General features: G+C 35.2%; 2 protein-coding genes across 5 annotated transcripts in view; both read left to right on the forward strand.

Moving 5' to 3' along the window:
* Window positions 1–11,824, forward strand: part of LOC112568158 (serine-rich adhesin for platelets-like) — a 40,444-nt gene extending 28,620 nt beyond the window's left edge. For all 3 annotated transcript variants that reach the window (XM_025245300.1, XM_025245302.1, XM_025245301.1), the window contains exons 5-8: window positions 8,360–8,641; window positions 9,412–9,498; window positions 10,024–10,299; window positions 10,908–11,824. In XM_025245300.1, the coding sequence (XP_025101085.1) occupies window positions 8,360–8,641; window positions 9,412–9,498; window positions 10,024–10,299; window positions 10,908–11,029 (767 nt within the window). In that variant the 3' untranslated portion in view covers window positions 11,030–11,824. The remainder of the gene's footprint in view (window positions 1–8,359; window positions 8,642–9,411; window positions 9,499–10,023; window positions 10,300–10,907) is intronic.
* Window positions 11,825–13,524: 1,700 nt separating this feature from the next.
* On the forward strand, window positions 13,525–19,163 carry LOC112569238 (serine-rich adhesin for platelets-like). 2 transcript variants are annotated; one of them, XM_025246971.1, is made up of 6 exons: window positions 13,525–13,709; window positions 15,105–15,386; window positions 16,405–17,076; window positions 17,337–17,387; window positions 17,797–18,098; window positions 18,132–19,163. In XM_025246971.1, exons 1-6 carry the CDS (start codon window positions 13,640–13,642, stop codon window positions 18,411–18,413), a joined length of 1,659 nt encoding a protein of 552 aa, XP_025102756.1. In that variant the 5' UTR covers window positions 13,525–13,639; the 3' UTR covers window positions 18,414–19,163. The 2 variants fall into 2 exon arrangements, with proteins under 2 accessions (XP_025102756.1, XP_025102755.1); XM_025246970.1 differs by having other exon boundaries at window positions 13,526–13,709; window positions 17,797–19,163.
* Window positions 19,164–19,915: the final 752 nt, after the last annotated feature.

Below are 19,915 nucleotides of genomic sequence, written 5' to 3' on the forward strand. Positions count from 1 at the left end.
TTCAAAAGATTATCCTATTTGAAACAACATATGCAGATTCACAGTGATCAGAAGCCTTACCAGTGCAGTGTGTGTAAAGCTACATTTAAAAGATTATATGTTTTAAAACAGCACTTGACGGTTCACAGTGATGACAAGCCTCACAAATGCAGTTTATGTAAAGCTGCATTCAAAAGGTCATCCGATTTGAAAAGACATTCCCAGGTTCACGAGGATGAGAAGTCTTACCAGTGCAGTGTATGTGAAGCTACATTTAAAAGATCACTTGTTTTAAAAGAGCACATGAAGGTTCACAATGATGACAAGCCTCACCAGTGTAGTGTATGTAAAGCTGCATTTAAAAGATTATCCAATTTGAAAAGTCATGTGCGGGTTCACAGTGATAAGAAGCCTCACCAGTGCAATGTGTGTAAAGCTGCATTTAAAAGAGCATTTGATTTAAAACAGCACATGATGGTTCACAGGGATTACAGGCGTCACCAGTGCAGTGTATGTAAAGCTGCATTTAAAAGATTATCCCATCTGAAACGACATACACAGGTTCACAGGAATTAGAAGCCTCACCAATGTAGGGTTTGTAAAGCTGTATTTGAAACATTATCCTATTTGAAACATAGGCAAATCCACAGTAACAAGAAACCTTACCAGTGCAACATATGTAAAGCTGCCTTCAAAAAATCAAATGCTTGGAAACAGCTGGACTGGATCACAGTGATAAGCCTCACAAGTGCAGTGTGTGTAACATTGCCTTCAAAAGTTTATTTCATTTAAAACAGCATATGTCCATAGAAATAAAAAATCATACCATTGAAGTGTGTTTTAATCTGCTTTTAACTTCTTTAATTGGTTTGAAAAGACACAATCTAATTTATAATTATGTTGAATCTTACCCGTGCAGTGTATGTGAAGCTTCTTTTAGACACTTATCTACTTTCAAAAGACACAAGGTGAGTCACAATGATTCTAAACCTCACCTGTCTGATGTGTGTGTCTAAAGTTGCTTTCACCTGCTTAGAAAATGCGCATGCTAATCTACAGTGATGTGTCAAGTGCATTGTGTGTAAAGTTGCTTTTAGGAATTCATCTACTTAAAAAACACAGATGATGACCTATAATGGTCTTTGCTGTTACCCGTGCATGCTAAGTAAAGCTGCTTTGAAGTTCTCATCAAGTCATCATCCTTGCAAACTGTGGAAAGCTGATTTTAGATGATCTATTTTCAAAAGAGGAAGGCTGATCCCTAGAGGTGTTAAACCTTCCTAGTGCCATATTTGTAATGTTGGGATTAGGTCATCCAATTTCAAACAACACATGATCATTTGTTGCTGTGTTACACCTCACCAGTGCAGTTTGTGTAAAGCTGTTTCAGGTCATTTCTTTGGTTTAAAATATGACATTGTGATTCGCTGTGATCCTAAGCCTCCTCAGTTCACTTCAAGAGACTATTTGAGAGCAGAGTATTTGTAAATGCATATAATAAGCTACAGATGTTAAACCTTACCTTTGCAGTGTGTGTAAAGCTGCTTTAAGGGACTTGTCCTCCATCAGATACAGATACCTGTAAGAAATTTATCAATGATTAAAATTTGAAGCTGTTTAAAGTATGTTATCATATTGACATATACAGGTATATTCAACATTTTTGTATTAGTTAATAAAGGGATGGAAGCTGTGGTTGTGTGTGTGTGGGAGGATAAAATAGTAATTGATGGAAAGGAAGTCAAAGAGTTGAAGGGGGCAAATAATAATTTACGTTGTAGACATTGAGGCACTCCGCTTGATTTTCTATTGTTGAATTTTCCTTGTATTAATTTCTTGTGAATTGTTTTGTCTTTATTTCTTTTTCAAGTTATTTGTTTTGCTGCAAAATAAAGTTCTCCCTATAGCATTTGTTGAAACAGAAAGTATTACTTTTTATTTAAAGTATCTAAGACAGTTGGTTTTAGATATAGTGATTTACATTTATTGCATGGACACTGTTTAACTGATTTTAAAAAAATTTTAATATTTGCAGAGCACTGCAATTGACATAGACCTAATAAAGGCAAAATGGTTGGATAGGTTTTTTAGCTTCCTGATTCTTTTTGCTCATTGGAATTGATGGTATAATAATTGCAATCTGTTTTTTAATGAGTTTTATTACATTGTGGGTCCCTTGATATGCATATGAAGATGATGTTCCTACTGAAGGATAAATTACTCCAAATGACTGAATAATTTACATCTGCTTGTAAGAATTTCTGAGAAATTTAATGCTTCCAGTGTTCAAAGAATGAAACAATTTTCATCAGATACGTTGTTTTGTTTTGTTTGTTTGACTTTAATGATAAAAATGACATTCCTAGTTCTAGCTTTTAGAGCATGAATTTGCAGGTTTTCTTTTAGAGATATTTTGCAATGCATATGTTGGACTGGTTTTCATTAAAGAAACTATCAAATGCAAGTTGAATTTTTTTATTTGATTTCATTTTTTTTATTTTTTTATTTGCGAAATAGTAATTAAAAAAAAAATTCAAGAAAATTACTTAGGGAACTTTAAGGAGTTGTCATTAAGCAAAAGCAGAAGAGAGAGAATGAATGAAAGAAGGAAATAAAAATGTCACATTCATCTCGTGTCACATTCATCCTTCCATGTGACATTTTTTAGACATAACTATAGACACTCTTAAAAATTAACTTCATTATTATTAGCGATTGATCCTTGACATGCTCTTGTTACTAGCGATGTTCATATGTATGAGTAGTATGTATGTGTGCGTGATGTATACTTGCATATGTTGTAGGCTGATATGTAGGGATACACTAGCCTTGACCACCTCATAAGTAGATGGAGGACAACAAATGTAGAGTCTAAAAACCTGTTGTATATACTAGTTATATCTAAATTCCGTCTACAGGAACCATTTCTAGCAAAACAAAAGTTGATAGTCATGAAAGTCCAACGGTGTGAGTGGATACAGGTGAGCTTATATGCAACAAGGAGGGGGAAACCGTAGCTGTCTGCTTTATGTCCTGTCTCCTTTCACAATCAATTTGCAGGTGTAGCCTTAAAACAGCGCAGACAAACTCTTGAGCTTGTTTCATTTTGCCAGTCCTAAATGTTTGCCTTATTTCTTTTGGAGATGTACTGCACATTTCTATAACGTTTGCATTCCTTAGCAGGCTGGATGTTTAATTTACAAATGAGTGGATGTAAAATTATAAATTACAGTTAAAGGTTTCAGCTTGTGTGACCTGACTGCTTTGTCGTCTGCTAATAGTTTTCTTTACATGCAGCTTAACCGCTGTGGATTACAAGGTCGCTGGTTCAGTCACTGGTCGGACAGGTGAATGGATCAACTCCTGCTTTGCTTAAATGGGGGACTTTGTTTATCAGAAAAGTAAAAAAATGGGACAAAGAAGAGGGTTAATCCTCTGGGCTATTGTCCTAGACACGATGAACCACTTTCACTGCACCTTTAGCTGTGGCCTCTTGGCTATGAAAGCCCGTACCCTTGTACTCTTCTACTTTTAATATTTTACATTTTAGCATCAGCGCTCATTTTCATTAAGCACAGTGGACACAATGGTACCCTTCGTCTTCCAGTTCCGAGGGTGGGTCTAAGTTGATATCAACACATTCAGGCTCTGGTTCGGAAATTCCTGTTGCTCGGATCCCCGCAAGATATGGTAAAGTTATAAACGAGTTATAAACAGAGCCACTCAGCATTTCATCAATGTGAAGTGTGTGATCGCAATCGAAACTACATTTGCAGTTTGCTTCTTTTAGTTTCATCCATGTTCCAAGTATTAAGTCGTGGGGAATACCTTTCACATACAGAAGCTCTGTGTAGCAAGATTATAACCACGAGCAGGTGAGGCAAGCAGCAGCTCGAAACCTTTATCTTCCAAGTCCTGCCGGGTGGGCTGTACACTCCGACATACAAAGTGAGGTTGGTTGATTTTTATGAGTCGGTGGGTGGTCAATGATAAGTCTTGTCCTTCAACTAAATGCATGAATGATCGCACGCGCCGCGCTGGACGAAAACAACAACAAAAAAATAATAATAATAATCTGTGCGTAGAAATGATGTGGGTTTGTCTCCCGTGCATCGAGTAGGACGTGCAGCCAAGAGTGATCTAATCACGTGATATATTAGCTATCAATATATGATAGACTCTGTGAGCGTCAGTGTGTGTGCGCGTGTGCGTGCACGAGTTTACCTGTGCGTTTGTCTCCATTTATTTTATCGATCCATGCGTTTTTGAGTATTTGTTTATTTAGCTGAAAGAAGCATTTGGAAGTACGGATACCACCGATGAGCCAGATTGTCGTGTGTATGTGTTTCACATCTCTTGTATATTTATTAAATTTGTTTCTTTACATCCTTTTCTTTTCTTGCGTGGCCCTTAGCTGTAAGTCCTGTATGTGGCATCGGGCCCATTCGTCAGTGACCGTCGTTACCCCACTGCCGGTGTCGAGGAATTCCATCATTCAACTGCCATGAATTACAACCTCCGCCGTCGGACACTTTCCAGTCAGGCCAGCTACACTTTAATTTCTTTCCCCGTCATCCTGTTTGATATATCTAACGCTGACAGCCTTGCACCTCTAATCATTTATGAGATTGTTAACAATTCGCAAACAACGATTTTCTAAATAAATGTTAACTACTCTACAACAATATGAAGATCATATTCTATATATCACCGTCGAGTTACTACAGCCAATCTTTTCTGTGAGTTGTATTATCAAAGCTAAAACTCAGGCAGGACGAGGAAGATAGCACAATCAAGAAGAGAGATAACACCTTGGGGTTTCATCTGAGCATTTAAAACAGCTTTATATCATATCTCTTTCTCCTGATGTAGCAAAGCTTGTGTGTCAGATGGCAAGTTTTCAGTTAGAAAGAGCTGTAGTGTCCTGAACTCTCTATCTTTCGAGATGGGAAGTCTTGTACTTTGCTTCTTAACAATTAGTATTGATAGTAGTATTTAAAAAGTATCGCAGGTAAGCACTTCTTTTTTTAATTTAAAGATTATATTTTTTCGGATAATTGTTTTGGCTTTCCTTGAATTCCTTTATAATATTTTTTTAATGTTACATATTAAAATGCTAGGAAATATATTTTCCGAGGCGGCTCTAGAAGCTAATCAATGATCCCCTTCACTTCTAGGGAGGAGACACACATGTGATAGCTCGACATTTTTTCTTTCAGCAGAAGACTTTTATCATTGTTCTGTACTTTTTGAGCTTTGTGAATGATGTGTGCAGGGCAATTTGTAAGCGAGGATTAATCAAACCTTGATAGAACTAATGCACTGACATGACTGTTAGATGTCTGTCGACATGAACGCGCTGGTAGTAAGCGATTGATGAAGAGATGCAACTTCTTTGTCAGGTGTCATAGCAACAGCGACTATTACATCTAGCTCATTATCAGAGGATGGACAGGGGAGATATATGCCAATAGCAATCATGCTTGTACCCTGTACATCAAAATGTGTGACTAAAGGGAAACAAATATAGGGCAATACACAGATGAGTTATCTTCCTTTTGTCGTCTATGACTTGAATTATTTAAATTACCCGTTGTGTGTCTGGAGGTATGCTTACAGGATTAAAGTCAAAGATATCAAACATATTATAGTTAATATGTATGCTAAAATAAACTTATTTTTTACGAATTCATTAACTTGTGTCAATTACTTAGTCTTTATGTTATATATGCACACATGTATGTCTAAACAGACTTGATACTGTTAATGATTAAGTAGACTTGCAGAAATGAATGGGTTTTTTATTATTAGATGTTAATATATACGTAAGTTTCGCTACAATAGATTTAGAATGATTCATGTTTAATCTGTGTATTTTCTTGTTGCAGAACTCGATTGACTAGCTGCATGGCAATACCGGTGTGAAGTTAATGAGAATGTCACCGGCGTCCTGTGGATTTTAAAACTCGGCCATGATACAGAAACACTTTCCAGATGCTTTATCGGATCTGAGAGCTGTGATCAGAGGTTAGACGACTGTGCCATGGCCACCATAAACAGGAAGGACGAACGAGTGGGGTATGTCGAAATAAATTAACGGAATGAGGGGGGAAATCGCTTCGGTAAGTATTTCACTTTGTGTGTACTAAACGTGTTCCACAGTCTTATTTAAATAAACATATATTTATCTGTCACTTAGAAGACACTCTTGGGTTTGTATATTAGATAAAATACAGTTGTTTCTATTTTGTTCGGGATTAAGAAAAAAAACAAATTATATTGCTGACTACAATCATATCAAAATATTTAATTTGGGGTGTTCGGTTGTTCAACAAATAAACTGTACCTTTTTTATATAGCTTTATTTTTTGCTAATTAATACACTTTCATAAATCCCTGCTAATTTGTTTCTTAGATAAGGTAAGTTAAGATTCAAGGACAAGAAGTAATAAAACACATAATAGCACCTAGAATTAATTAATAGTTTTGTTCTTTTCTTACATTTTAAAAAGTAGCCATTTTGCAGAAAATCTGTTTTCGATAACCGATCAGATAAAGTTTCTTTTAATAAACTATGCATATAATATATTGCTAGATATTTTAATATTAATAAGGATTAAGGTTAGTTTACGGATATTGTATTTTATTTATAGCTAGAGTAATTTACTAGTGACATTCTTACTACTCATGAATCATAACTTACAGTTTTGAGAGACAATTTACTAACATGTGCCTGCGAAGTTTTACTATTTGTGAAATAATATTGACATATTGTAAATCACTGACTTTATTGCTTTGTTGACAGACGCCAAAAGGAATCCAATCAACTGGGCATGTGTTTGTATATATGTCTGTGTGTCTGTCTGTCTCTGTTTTATGTCTATTTGTGCGTAGGTCTGTAATTCTGCGTGTCTGTCTTTCTGTTTTTTTCTGTCTGTATTTATATCTGTGTGTATCTGTTAATGTGTGTGTGTGTGTGCCTGTCTGTCTGTGTCTGTCTTTGTGTGTTTGTGTGTCCGTGTGTCTGTTTTTTGGAGTGTCTGTGTTATGTCAATCTCTTTGTGCTTGTAACTCGGTCAGTCTGTGTGTTTGACCATGTGTCTATCTTTTTTTTGTTTCTGTCTTTGTTTTTGTCTGTGTGTCTTTCTATATGTCTGTGCCTGTCTGTGTGTCTGTCTTTGAGTCAGTCAATCTGTTTATGTGTGTCTGTGTCCGTTATTTTGTAAGTCCGATTTCTTGTGTCTGTTTAGTTTTGTCTGTGTGTCTGTCTGAGTCTGTCTTCCTGTGAGTCTGCCTTCCTGTGTGTCTGTCTGTGTGTCTTTCTGTGTGTGTGTCTTTGACTTTTTGTGTCTGTCTGTGTGTCTGTCTGCGTGTCTGTCTGTGTGTCTGTCTGTGTGTTACAGTGTATGCACTCAAAGTTGCGTGTAAGCATGACAAATTTTCTATCCCGAGTATTGATAAAGGTTTTAGCCAACTGTCTTCATCTCATGGATGACATGTTATGTAGCCGAGATTCTGAATATTTCCCGTGCAATGGCTGATCAACTTGTGGTTACCACAGCTTGTCTCTGTTACGCAAGCTGCTTTATCAAACCACTCAGGAAGTGGACGATAGGACAAGTACTAAGAAAGATATCCCCTGGGGACTGGGGAAACACATTCAACATGTCAGGAAGCTTTCTATCGTATCTTTGTGCTATTATTTCAGGCAGAGTGTATTTCTTATATGAGTTTTCTTTCTAGGTGGAAAATAAGGGTAGTTTTCTGGATTCTTTCTTACGAGATAGAATGATAAAGTGGCTTGCGTTTCTGCAATCTTATTATAATCATTGATGAGATTGTTAACAACAATTCGCAAAAATTATTTTCTAAAGAAATGTTATATTGCTTTACAACAATATAAATATCATGTTGTATATGTAATGGATGCTTGTGTTCCTGATAATAACATTTGTACACCATATTTAGTTGATGATTAAAGTCATATTAAACTGGAGACAAGTATACCTGTAAACATGTAATTATCAGCGTGTTTTTGGATTTTTCTTTGTGTGTATGTGTGTGTGCGTGTGTGTGCGCATGCGCTGACATTTTAATTTGCTCCCATTTAACACTTTTCTGGCCTTGTAAAAGTTATTAAGCGTTTTCTCGGTTGTTCTTATAATTTTTATTATATTTAAAGCAGCCGAAATGTGTTATGAGTTAACAAAGAAACGACTGATCACTGTTTATTTTTACAGTCTTTCATTTCTAACCTTAACTTTCACAATTTGAAGAATTAAGTACAGCAATGAATGCTTTTATCAGGAGATTTTAGGATATACACTCATTTTAGAACAACATAATTAGAATAATTTATGTTTGCTTGTCTATTCACTAGCTCCAGTAACCCATTCACCCGATACATGGAAGTATCAGTGTGAAATTAATGAGAATGTCACCGACATCCTGTGGATTTTACAATCCACTAATGAGACAGAAACACTTTCCAGATGTTCTGTCGAATCTGAGAGCTGTGATCACAGATTGGAGGACCTTGCCAGGGCCACCATCAACAGTACCAGCAGTTTCTTATACATTTCTGACAGCTTTGTGGGACAGAAGGACGGAAGAGTGGGGTATGCCGAAATCATTAACGGCTTGAGGGGAGAAATACGCTTTGGTGAGTATTCCTGTTCTTGTGTACTAAATGAGTTCCATAGTCTGATTTAAATGAATGTCTATCTGTCTATCCCTTAGAAGACATTTCATGCGTATCTACAAAAGTGAAAGTATAGTTATTTCTATTCTGTTTGTGATTTTGTTAAAAATGAATTGCTGACAAGAATCATTATAAAAACATTGAAAGTTGCGTGTTCATTTGTTAAACAAATATACTATACCTTTTTTTATATAGCTTGGTTGTTTTTTGTTGTTGTTGTTTTTTGTTTGTTTGTTTGTTTTTGTCTTTTTTTTTTGGAAAATCCATACACCTTCGGAAATCCTTGCTAATTTGCTTTGTATGTAATGTAAGACCTAAATAAATGGCATGGATATATTAAGTTTGATTACCTACTTTATGAGTAGTGATTCAAGATTCAAGAACAAGAGGGAATAAAATACATCATAACAGCTAGTATTGAATAATATTCTGCTCTTTTGTTAAATTGGGAACAAGTAGCCATATTGCAAGAAAACTGTTTTAGCTGACAGATCAGATAATGGTTTTTTTTCAAGGATTTGTGGATAAAATATGTTGCTAGAAATGTTAATATTAATGTTACATTGTCTATTTTGTATTTTATAAGAAGCTAGAGTATTTTAGTAAAGACATTCTTACTACTCATAAATCTCAACTTTATATTCACTGCTTTAAAAGACAATTTACTAACCTATCATTGCAAAGTTTTAGTATTTGTGAAAAAAATATTGACTTTATTGCTTTGTTGACAGACGCCAGAACGAATCCAATGAACAGAGCGAATGATCCGTCAACAGAAACTACTGAGCAGACAGACGCATCCACAGACTCCCCCGCCGGTAAGACATCTCCCCATCAGGGGGCATCCCTGACCAATCACAACATCAATCGCTGATCAACTTGTAGTTAACACAGGGGAGGTTGATGCCATCAGTAATAGTGCTTCCAGCCGGTACAACAAAGTGTGTGATTAAAGGGAGACAAATACTGAGCAATAACAACGGGATTAGTTATCTTCCTTTTCGTCGTCCATGTCTTAATTAAAACATGAAAATTACCCGTGGAGCAAAGCTTTAAATGTTCATGTCTGGAAGGATGCTTACAGGATTAAAGTAAAAAATTATATAAACAGATTTTTTAACGTTTATTTTAAAATAAACTTTTTTATTTACGTATTCATTAACGTGTGTCAAAGACTTAGTCTTTATGTTTTAAATGCACACATATGTTTGAACAAACTATTGACAATGTGAAAGATTAAGTAGACGCACAACAATGAATGTTTTCATTAACAGATGTTAATATTTAATTCATTTTAGAGCAACTTGTTTAAAATAATTTATGCTTGATTTGTGTTGTTTTAGCAACCGATTCACTCGCTGCATGGCAGTACCAGTGTCAAATCAGAGAGAATGTCACCGACGTCCTGTGGATTTTACAAGTCGGTAATGAGACAGAGACACTTTCGAGATGCTATATCGGATCTGAGAGCTGTGATCAGAGATTAGACGACTGTGCCATAGCCACCATAAACATAACAAGCAGTTTGTTTAACATTTCTGCAAACTTGGAGAAAGTAAAGGCTGGACGAGTGGGGTATGCCGAAATGATTAACGGCTTGAATGGGGAAATACGCTTCGGTAAGTTTCAAGTTTGTAACTCTGAAACGCATTCCACAGTCTGATTTAAGTGCATATATATTTGTCTGTCATTTAGAAAACACAGTCGTTTGTATAAAAATTAAATCACAATTGTTTCTATTTTGTTTGGGATTTAAAAAACAAAAAATCTATTGCTGACAAGAATCATTATTAAAACATTAAAGATGGCGTGTTCATTTGCTCAGCAAATAAACTAAAAGTTTGTTTATATAGCTGTATTTTGTGCTTATTCCTACACTTACATAAATTCCTTCTCATTCGTTTTAGAGATAATGTAAGCATAAATAAATTTCATGGATATTATGATTTTGATTACCTACTTCATAAGTAATAACTCATATTTAAGAACAATAGGCAATAAAACACAAAATAGCTCCTATTAATAATTTATACTTTGGTTTTTTTTCTTTCATAAATTTGAACAAGTAGCCATATTATTTAATAAAGACATTCGTACTACTCATGAATCTCAACCTAATACCAACAGTTTCGAAAGAAAAATTTACTAACCTATCCCTGCAAAGTTTCCTATTTGTGAAATAATATTGACATATATTAAATCGCTGACTTTATTGCTTTGTTGACAGATGCCAAAAGGAATCCAATAAAGTGGCCATGTGGTCCGTTGACAGTAACTACAGGGATTTTCCCATCAACCAAGCAGACAAGCGAATCCACAGACTACTCCACCGGAAGGACCTCGCCATAATGGATTAGTGACCATCTCTGACCAATCAACACAGTTCTCTCAATCTTGTTACTTCAATAACTCCATGTAGATATAAATCATTCATAACCTTTAAAAGAGGATGTGTCTCTCACTTCTTAAAAAGATGACACGAGGATGAATACAAATAAATAGTTGTTAACATTTCTTTACCGGTGTGTTAAAACATAGCTTAAAATTGTGTAGCTCCAGTAAATTGTAGCAGTTAGCTATTCATTTGTCTTTAACTAATTACCAATTGATTGTGGATAGCAGAATGTAAATCATGAATAACACTAGAATGGTAACAAAGTTATCATATAGCTATAAAATATACATTATTCTAATAATTAAATGATTGTCATACCCATGTTAAAGAATGATTTTTGCAATTTGTCATGACAGTATTTCAATGTGTTATTAAAAAAGCAAATGTTATAGATAAATAAATCAAGAATTTCAAACTGCACTATATGTTTGAATGAAGATTAAATAAATGATTTTTATTCCCTTTTATTTGCTTAGAATTTTGATAAATTGCCTGCTTTTAATATACGTATTCTACCCGCTTTTTGACTTTTTACCTTTTCTAAAACTATAAATGTTTCTCTGTGTATCTCTATAATCAGACTTTGATATATTTTAATAATCTTACTGTTAAATTTACAACTGCAATCCAGTTCATAATCATATTTTTACTCTTTTGTTTGGTCTAAAGGTAGCAATGAAATCGGATAAGGAAAATTATATCGATGTACTGCTTGTGAAAACGTATTGATTAAAAAACTTGTAAACATGTTTTATTTTCTAAATATTCATGCGGGTGTCATCTTGTTTAGTTGCTGTTGACGTGTGCAGATTTTTCCTGCATGTAAACACATAAGCCTGAAGGTTCAAAAGTTTTCGAACAACATCGTTATCAAAATATTCTAGAGCATGGCTGGCTGGCTGGCTGGCTTGCTTTTTTTTCTGTCTGTCTGTCTGTCTGTCTGTCTGTCTGTCTGTCTGTCTGTCTGTCTGTCTGTCTGTCTGTCTGTCTGTCTGTCTGTCTGTCTGCCTGTCTGCCTGCCTGCCTGTCTGCCTGCCTGCCTGTCTGTCTGTCTGTCTGTCTGTCTGTCTGTCTGTCTGTCTGTCTGTGTTGCAGCCTATCCGCTCAAAGTTGTGTGTATACGTGACACATTTTCTATCCTGAGTATTCATAAGTGTTTTAGCCGACTCTCTCCATCGCATGGGTGACATGCTATGTAGCGGAGATTTCTGAATATTTCACAAGTGCAATGGCTGATCAGCTCGTAGTTACCACAGCCTGCCTCTGCTACGCGAGCTTCATTATCAAACCACTCAGGAAGTGAAAGATAGGACAAGTACCAAGAGAGATAGCCCCTGAGGAAGCACATTAAACATGTCAGGAAGCTTTATATCGTATCTTTGTGTATTTATTAGATGACATTTTATGCTAGTTTGCACGTTGGGGTAGTTTCCTGAATTCTTTATAACGAGATAGAAAGATCAAGTGGCTTGGGTTTTTCCAATCTTAATTGTTATTTCGTTAATAGAAAGTGGCACAGTCAAGCATTAACATTTTCTTCCCACAAAATTTCTGAGAAATTTCATACCTTACTGTAATAGCGTACTGTTTTAGTGAATCTCTTAGTACAGGATCTTAAACAGAGGAAAAAAACGCCATTACAAAACACAATTCTTTTCAACTTACTCTTTTATGCAAACTTTTTATATGATTTGAAACAAAGAATGCAATGTGTGTTATAGACATACAAGCTCAATTCTAAAGACAACATAACAAAATGTTTAGTTAAGTTGAAAACAACAAGAAATCTGAATAGAAGTTAAAATATAGAAGGATATAATAATCTATTGGTCTAGCTAGGGTTAGAGAAAACTAAGAGTGGATTACTAACTTAAAGTAATTAAAACACCAAAGTATCTTTTTTCCAAAGTCTCTGACCTGTCTTGTTAAAAGGCCTTGCACCTATAATCATTTATGTTTGTTACCAAATATTCGCAAGAAAGTAGATTTTCTAAACAATGTTATACTGCTCGACAACAATATTAAGATCATGTTCTATCTGACATTGATGCAGTGTTTTTGATATTAACAACTATACATCATATTAACCTGATGATTAAAACCGCATTTAATTAGAGACACTATATGATTGAAGGCATGTAATTATGAGAGTAAATTTTTGTATTTTCGTTTGTGTGTGTGCAATTATAATTCCGTGCACCACACGAAAACACTTCTCTGGCCTTGTAACATTTGTGAAGTATTTTCATGGTTGCTATTATTGTTTTTATCTTTTATTTTAAGCAGCCGAGATGTGTTATGATTTCCCAAAAGCAACGACTGATCACCGTGTACTTACTACAGCCTCTCGTTCTGTTAGTTGTATTATCAAAACTAAAACCAGGCAGGACGTGAAGATAGCACAAGCAGGAAGAAAGATAGCCCTGGGGATATTACTGAGCATTTAAAACACCTTTACATCACATCTTTTCTCATAATGTACCACAGCATGTGTGTGTGTGTTAAATGACAAGTTTTTCAGTCGAAAGCAGCGGTAGTGTCCTGAAATCTCTTTCCCTTTCGAGATGGGATGTCTTGTGCCATGCATCTTTACAATTTTATTTATAGTAGTATTTAAAGAAAGCCTTCTTGCAGGTAAGAATTGTTCTTTTTTTTAATTTTAGGATTATATTTTTCGTCTAACTTTTTTGGCTTTCCTTGAAGGCGTTTATAGCATTCTTTATTTGAAATAATGTTTTGCAGGTTGAAATCCATTAATCGATGCTTCGAATGTGTCTTTGCTATATATATATCAGTTGAATTTGATAGGTGTTCAGCTTTGTAGTTAGCGTTAGTCTTAATTTTATTATTTTTTATTTTTTATTTTTGCCATTGTTCTGTTTGTAGTCTATCCAAACCATCATTTTGCATTTTCATTCCGACGATGTGTCTTGATGTTGGTTAGATTTTTATGTACTGATTTTTTTCATTAGACGGCTTCGTAGATCGTGCAATATCTAATTAAACTGAAAATTGATGTTATAGGTGTAAGCCAGATGACTTGTTCTTTTACTCAAGTATGTGCTTCATTAAACAATAAAAATATATTGATTCTTACAGTCTATACGTAAACATATTTTTAAATGTTTTATTTGTTTTCTAATAGGTTTCAAACATTTTGTCATTAACTTACACTTGTTTAATTGCCTACCTGAATCACTTGTATTTGTTTTATATTTAAAGGTTAGGAAAAATAGTTTCTGGGGCGGTTGTATAAGTTAATAAGAATCCCCTTTACCTTTAGTCAGGAAACACACACATATGACAGGTCAATATTTTTTCTTTTAGTAGAAGACGTTTACCATTGTTCTGTACTTTCTGAACTTTGTGAATGAGATGTGCAGGGCCATCTGTAAGCAAGGATTAATCCAGCCTTAATAGAACTAGCCATGACTGCGAGCAGTTTGTCAAGATCAAAGCCATCAACGCGCTCGTAGTAAGCGATTGATGAAGAGATGAAACTTCTTTGTCAAGTGTCATGTCAACAGTGACCATTAAATTCAGATTTTTTAACAGAAAATGCACAGGAGGTAGAGGGAGTCAGTAATAATGTTGCAGTCGGTACAACAGTGTGTGATTAAAGGGAGACAAATATTGAGCAATACCAACTACAGTAGTTATCTTCTTTTTGTCTTCTATAGCTTGGAACATTAAAATTACCCGGAAGGTGGCGTACCGAAAACCTGGAAAAGTGTGTGTATGTGTGTCTGAATTGATGCTTACAGGGTTAAAGTAAAAACTATCAAACAAATTATTGTTAATGTCTATGTTAAAATGAACTTATTTTTCTTTAAGTGTTTATTAACGTGTGTCAATGACTTAGTCTTCATGTTATATATGCACACATGTATGTCTGAAGAAACTCTTCACAATGTGAATGACTAGGTATACGTACAGCAGTGAATGTTTTTATTAACAGATGATACTAAATGCATACGTTTTAAAACAGCATATTTACAATAATTTATGTTTCATTTGTGTATTTATTAGTTGAAGGAACCGATTCACTTGATGCATGGGAATACCAATGTGAAATCAAAGAGAATGTCACCGACGTCCTGTGGATTTTACAATTCAGTAATGATACAGAAACACTTTCCAGATGCTTAACCGAATCCGAGATCTGTGACCTGAGATTAGACGACTGTGCCATCGCCACCATAAACAGCAAAAGCAGTTTGTTAAACATTTCTGACAGCTTGGTGAAAGAGAAGGTCGGGAGAGTGGGGTATGCCGAAATTATTAGCGGAAAGAAGGGCGACATACGCTTTGGTAAATATTCCAAGTCCTAAACCAGTTCCACAATTTGATGTATATGTTAACACGACTTTGTCTATAACTGTAAAAATGTTCAACGTTTACATAACATATTGTTCTGCTATTTTTTTAAATATAATGGTAATACTATCTTACTATAAACGTTACAAAGTCAGTAAAGATACCGCATCCATCCGTTAACTGAAAATTTTCATCGTTTCTTTAAATGTACTATTATGTTATGTTTTAATTTAAAAAAAGGTTTGAGTACAGATTTTACACTTATGTCCCTGATATACCTTCCTTTCGTCCCAATATTTTTTTAACGCTAAAAAAAAACGAGCAATAGAAAGCCACAATACTTTACAAATTACAGTACTAGGATTGTATGTGCAAGTTCTTTTGGAGGCCATCTTCAATAAAGACTCCCTGATTATTTTCACTTATCAGCATCACTATCATCAATATAGTCCGCTTTATTACGTTTTTACTAATTTCACAGTGTAGTCTCACACCTTAGACATGGGCTATGTCATAATGTATCATTATTATCACTTCGATATTTCTGTAAACGCCAGTCCACTTTCCTAAGTGAAATATATCTTCATCAACATGATAGAATCCAAGTGTGGAATATAGGAATCATGACAATTACATTCTTCGTAAATATTGTTTGCATTAGAATGCAATTTAAATTATTACATGCTGTCTTTTTTGTAGGTGAAAGATCATTAGTCCTGAGTTATTTTTATTTCATGATTTCTGCATGAAATGTAACTTTAGGATTATCGCTAGGAAATCATTAATGTTACCACACTTATAATAGTATTTTTAAAATTTATATATTGCGTACAATTCATTTTTGAATACTGACCTATATGTTAACCCCTGTTTATTAATCTTGATTTAGTACTCTAAATAGTATTAGAAAATCTCTATAGACAAATAAGTCTTCAGTATATGTGTTACATGCTTCTTAAGTAAATAGAAAACTTATTATTAAAATGACTGCTTTTCATTGGTGTATTTACAGATGCAACAAATCGGAGTATAACCTGGGCATGTGTCCCCTTACCAGAAACATCCACCTCCATCGCAGAAACACCAACTACCAGTCAAGAACCTACTACCAGCACTGAATCAACTACAACGACGTGGGAAACATCCATAACCAGCAGTGAATTGTCTACAACCACCAGTGAAGCATCCACATCCACCAGTGAAGCATCCACAATAACGACAAGGGAGACATCCGTTACCAGCGGCGAAGTATCTACAACCACCAGTGAACCATCCACAATTAGCAATAATTTATCTACAGAAACAAGTGAAGCAGTAATAACCAGCGAAGAACCAACTATAACCATCAGAGAAACATTTACATCAGACAATTATTTATCTACAATCCCAAATGAAGCATCGACAGCCACCAGTGAAGGACCCATAAGCACCAGTGATACATCACCACAGACCAGTTCAGCGCAAAAGACTTCAGAAAGTTTACCTATCACAGAACCATCCACAACACAAATATCTACGACCTCAAACAAATCCGAGACTACTTCTGACCAGTCAACACAATCCATTCATCAACAAGACTCAGATGGTGGTGTCCCAGCAGGGGCCATCGCCGGAATCGTGGTGGCAATAATTGCAATCTGTTTGATTGTCGCTGCGGTCTTTGTGATGTACAAACGACGGCAAAGTAAGATGTCTTCCTTATTTACAAACTATCGGTTGCTTTTGGCACACTGATATATATTTCAAAAATCTTGTAAAACAGAAATTTAAGAGTTCACGCTTTACTTTACTTTTTTGTAATTAAGTTTCGCAAATATATGTGGCTGTCCATTAGTCGACTGAATCTCAAGGATGAAGGATCCCCTTTATTACACTTCGTGCAAAATGCTGTAATTAAGGTTAAATTTCTGTATATTAATGAAAGTATCTACTTTTGAATTTCAGGAGAAAAACCCAGCTTTCCCGCTATTGATCACAATGCTCCGGATGAAGCTGGTAAGCTCCTCCAAAGTCTTCGCAGATGATGCCTCTCTTCCTTAAACGACAGTATAAATATTACATATGAAAAGAAAATTTAGTGTCGTTTCTGTTTGTTAACTTTGAAAACATATAAAATATATACTACTAATTAGATCAGGTATAGGAAACTTAAAGTATATTGGTTAAGCATCCATATGTAATAATCAGAAATAATGAATTTATGAAACTCTTGCTATGAGTCCATTAATCTGTTCCTCCTTATCGTGCTGCCTGCCTGCCCACTAACTATACATGCATTCAGATGCATAAATACGTATACAAAGTATATATGATACATAAATATGTATACAAAGCATACATATTAGCGCTGAACTTATGCATCGCTACCCTGTTATATATTAAAATATGGAAATTTATTTTTCAGTGGTTGTTGACTGCGTGAATCCTGTTTACAAAACCTCTGAAACGTCACCAGACGAGTCGTTACCGACAGCTGCAGATACACAAAAGTCCCAGTGTGATAACAGCCAGCCTCAGGTAGTAGAAACAGGTTCTTTGGACGGAGTCAATCATTATGCGACGACGTCGACGACACTCTCAACACTCTCTAGTCAAGAAGGACTCGACAAACCGGCAATGGACTCTACAAGTGCTGACATCCATCCATCTGCTACTACTACACCAGCAGCGGACGTTTATTCTGTTGTTGACAAGCCAAAGAAAAGCAATATTCATACAGATCATGCAAAACCACTTTTGGGGAAGAACATGGACGTCCCTGCTAAAGTTGCTGATGAACTGTACGCTGTTCCTGATAAATCTGGAAAACCACCCGTCAGCAGTGGTCAAGCTCAACTCTCCAGTGAGAGAGACTCTAAAGACAACGGTCCTCTTGAGACTACGAACACTGCTCTGCCCTCTGATGACCACATTGATGAAACACTCCCCAAGGAAATGCTGTCAGGAGACGTGTATTCTGAAGTCAACAAGCAAAAGCCAATCTCAGAGTCAAGCTCAAGCCCAGTGCAAATCAAACTTTAAGCTGTATCCAGATGTAAAGTAAATAAAGGGTCGAAAAAATGACAGTAAGAACTCGGATGGCGGAAATAAGAAGGATGCAAGTCTCTTGACTGCTCAAAGTGGACTTACAAAATGTAATCGCCTTTACAGACACTAATGATTTATGTTTCTTTAAAATGCGACTGATTGTCGACGGTATAACTGTAGTCATCGTGTACAAAAAAGTAAATATTTAAAAATATATCCATAAATCTTTTAGTGTATCGGAAAGACGCATTAAGTAAAATTATATGAAAAAATGACAATATAAACACAATATTTCAATTTTTTTGTTAATGGCTCAACATTATTGAAATATATATTTATATATAAATCCTTTGTATAAAGGTTAAAGTATTCTGTTTGTTATGATCCTATCGAAGCCTCGGTATTATAAGGTGTATTGGATTTTGCTATATTTGTATTGTTAGACTTTCTTTGCGTTTCTTTTAAATTAAAAGCAATAAGCTATGGAAATTATATTTATATAAGTAAATGAAAGTAATTAAATATCTCTTGGGATAATCAGCCTTTTATCATGTTTTAGTAATCCATTTCGAAAACATTAGGTTTATATAAAGCCCTTTTACAGTCTTATTTTGCATTGTGGTTTTTCCATTTGCTTTTCTTCCTTTTTTTCTGTAAATCTTGTAATAAAACGGGAATGTGACGATGAAATCGATGTATATTTGTAAAGTAAATGTAAATTATTAAAAAATATAGTTTCAAGAACATTGTTGCGTGCATGGTGAGTATATTCATTCTGTTTCTTTACTGTATGTATGTGTAATCCTTTGTGTTGACGACGTAGGAAAACGAACAAGCCGCTTTTTACTTTTACATACAGAATAGTACTAGTACGTTTGCGGAAGGGATATCGTTCTCTAACTATCCCTTTACAAATAAATTGTAATGTATTCGTTGTAATACCTATTTTTATAGAATGGCACTGGAAAGGGGGCTGTTGTTATAGGCACCACGGGACAACAAACAGTCGAGTAGTCATTTATCATTATGGCAGTTTAAAAAAGATAACACCACCTTAGCAGTCTGTGCAATAGTTGAGAAATTTCCCAGGTTGAGTCATCTCTTTCACAGGAAACTTAACCGTGAGAGTGGTGATAAGGGGAAAAACAGCCAGGCATTTAAAAAATTAGATGACAATTTAAACATTTTTAAAAAATGTAATCTCTGTCAAACACATGTGTGTGTTTGTTTTTAAACATGTGCTCATGCTAAATGCTCAACTTCCTTGATAACGCCTTGGGAAACTTTTGTTATTTTTCTTGAAATGCACTAGAGCATCAGGCGGAGTTTTCAATTCAAATCTCAAGTATACAATTTTGCAAGCCCCGACTGTCTCAATATCTACATTCTAGGGCACCATCAGTGACGACGCCGACCCTTTTCCCCTGCAACCACCTGCCTGATTAAATTTTTAAAAAATTCCGCGACGAGATTTAAAAAGCGACAAGTAAGGTTTG

The sequence above is a fragment of the Pomacea canaliculata genome, linkage group LG7 (assembly GCF_003073045.1).
Source record: "Pomacea canaliculata isolate SZHN2017 linkage group LG7, ASM307304v1, whole genome shotgun sequence".
NCBI classification, from domain to species: domain Eukaryota; kingdom Metazoa; phylum Mollusca; class Gastropoda; order Architaenioglossa; family Ampullariidae; genus Pomacea; species Pomacea canaliculata.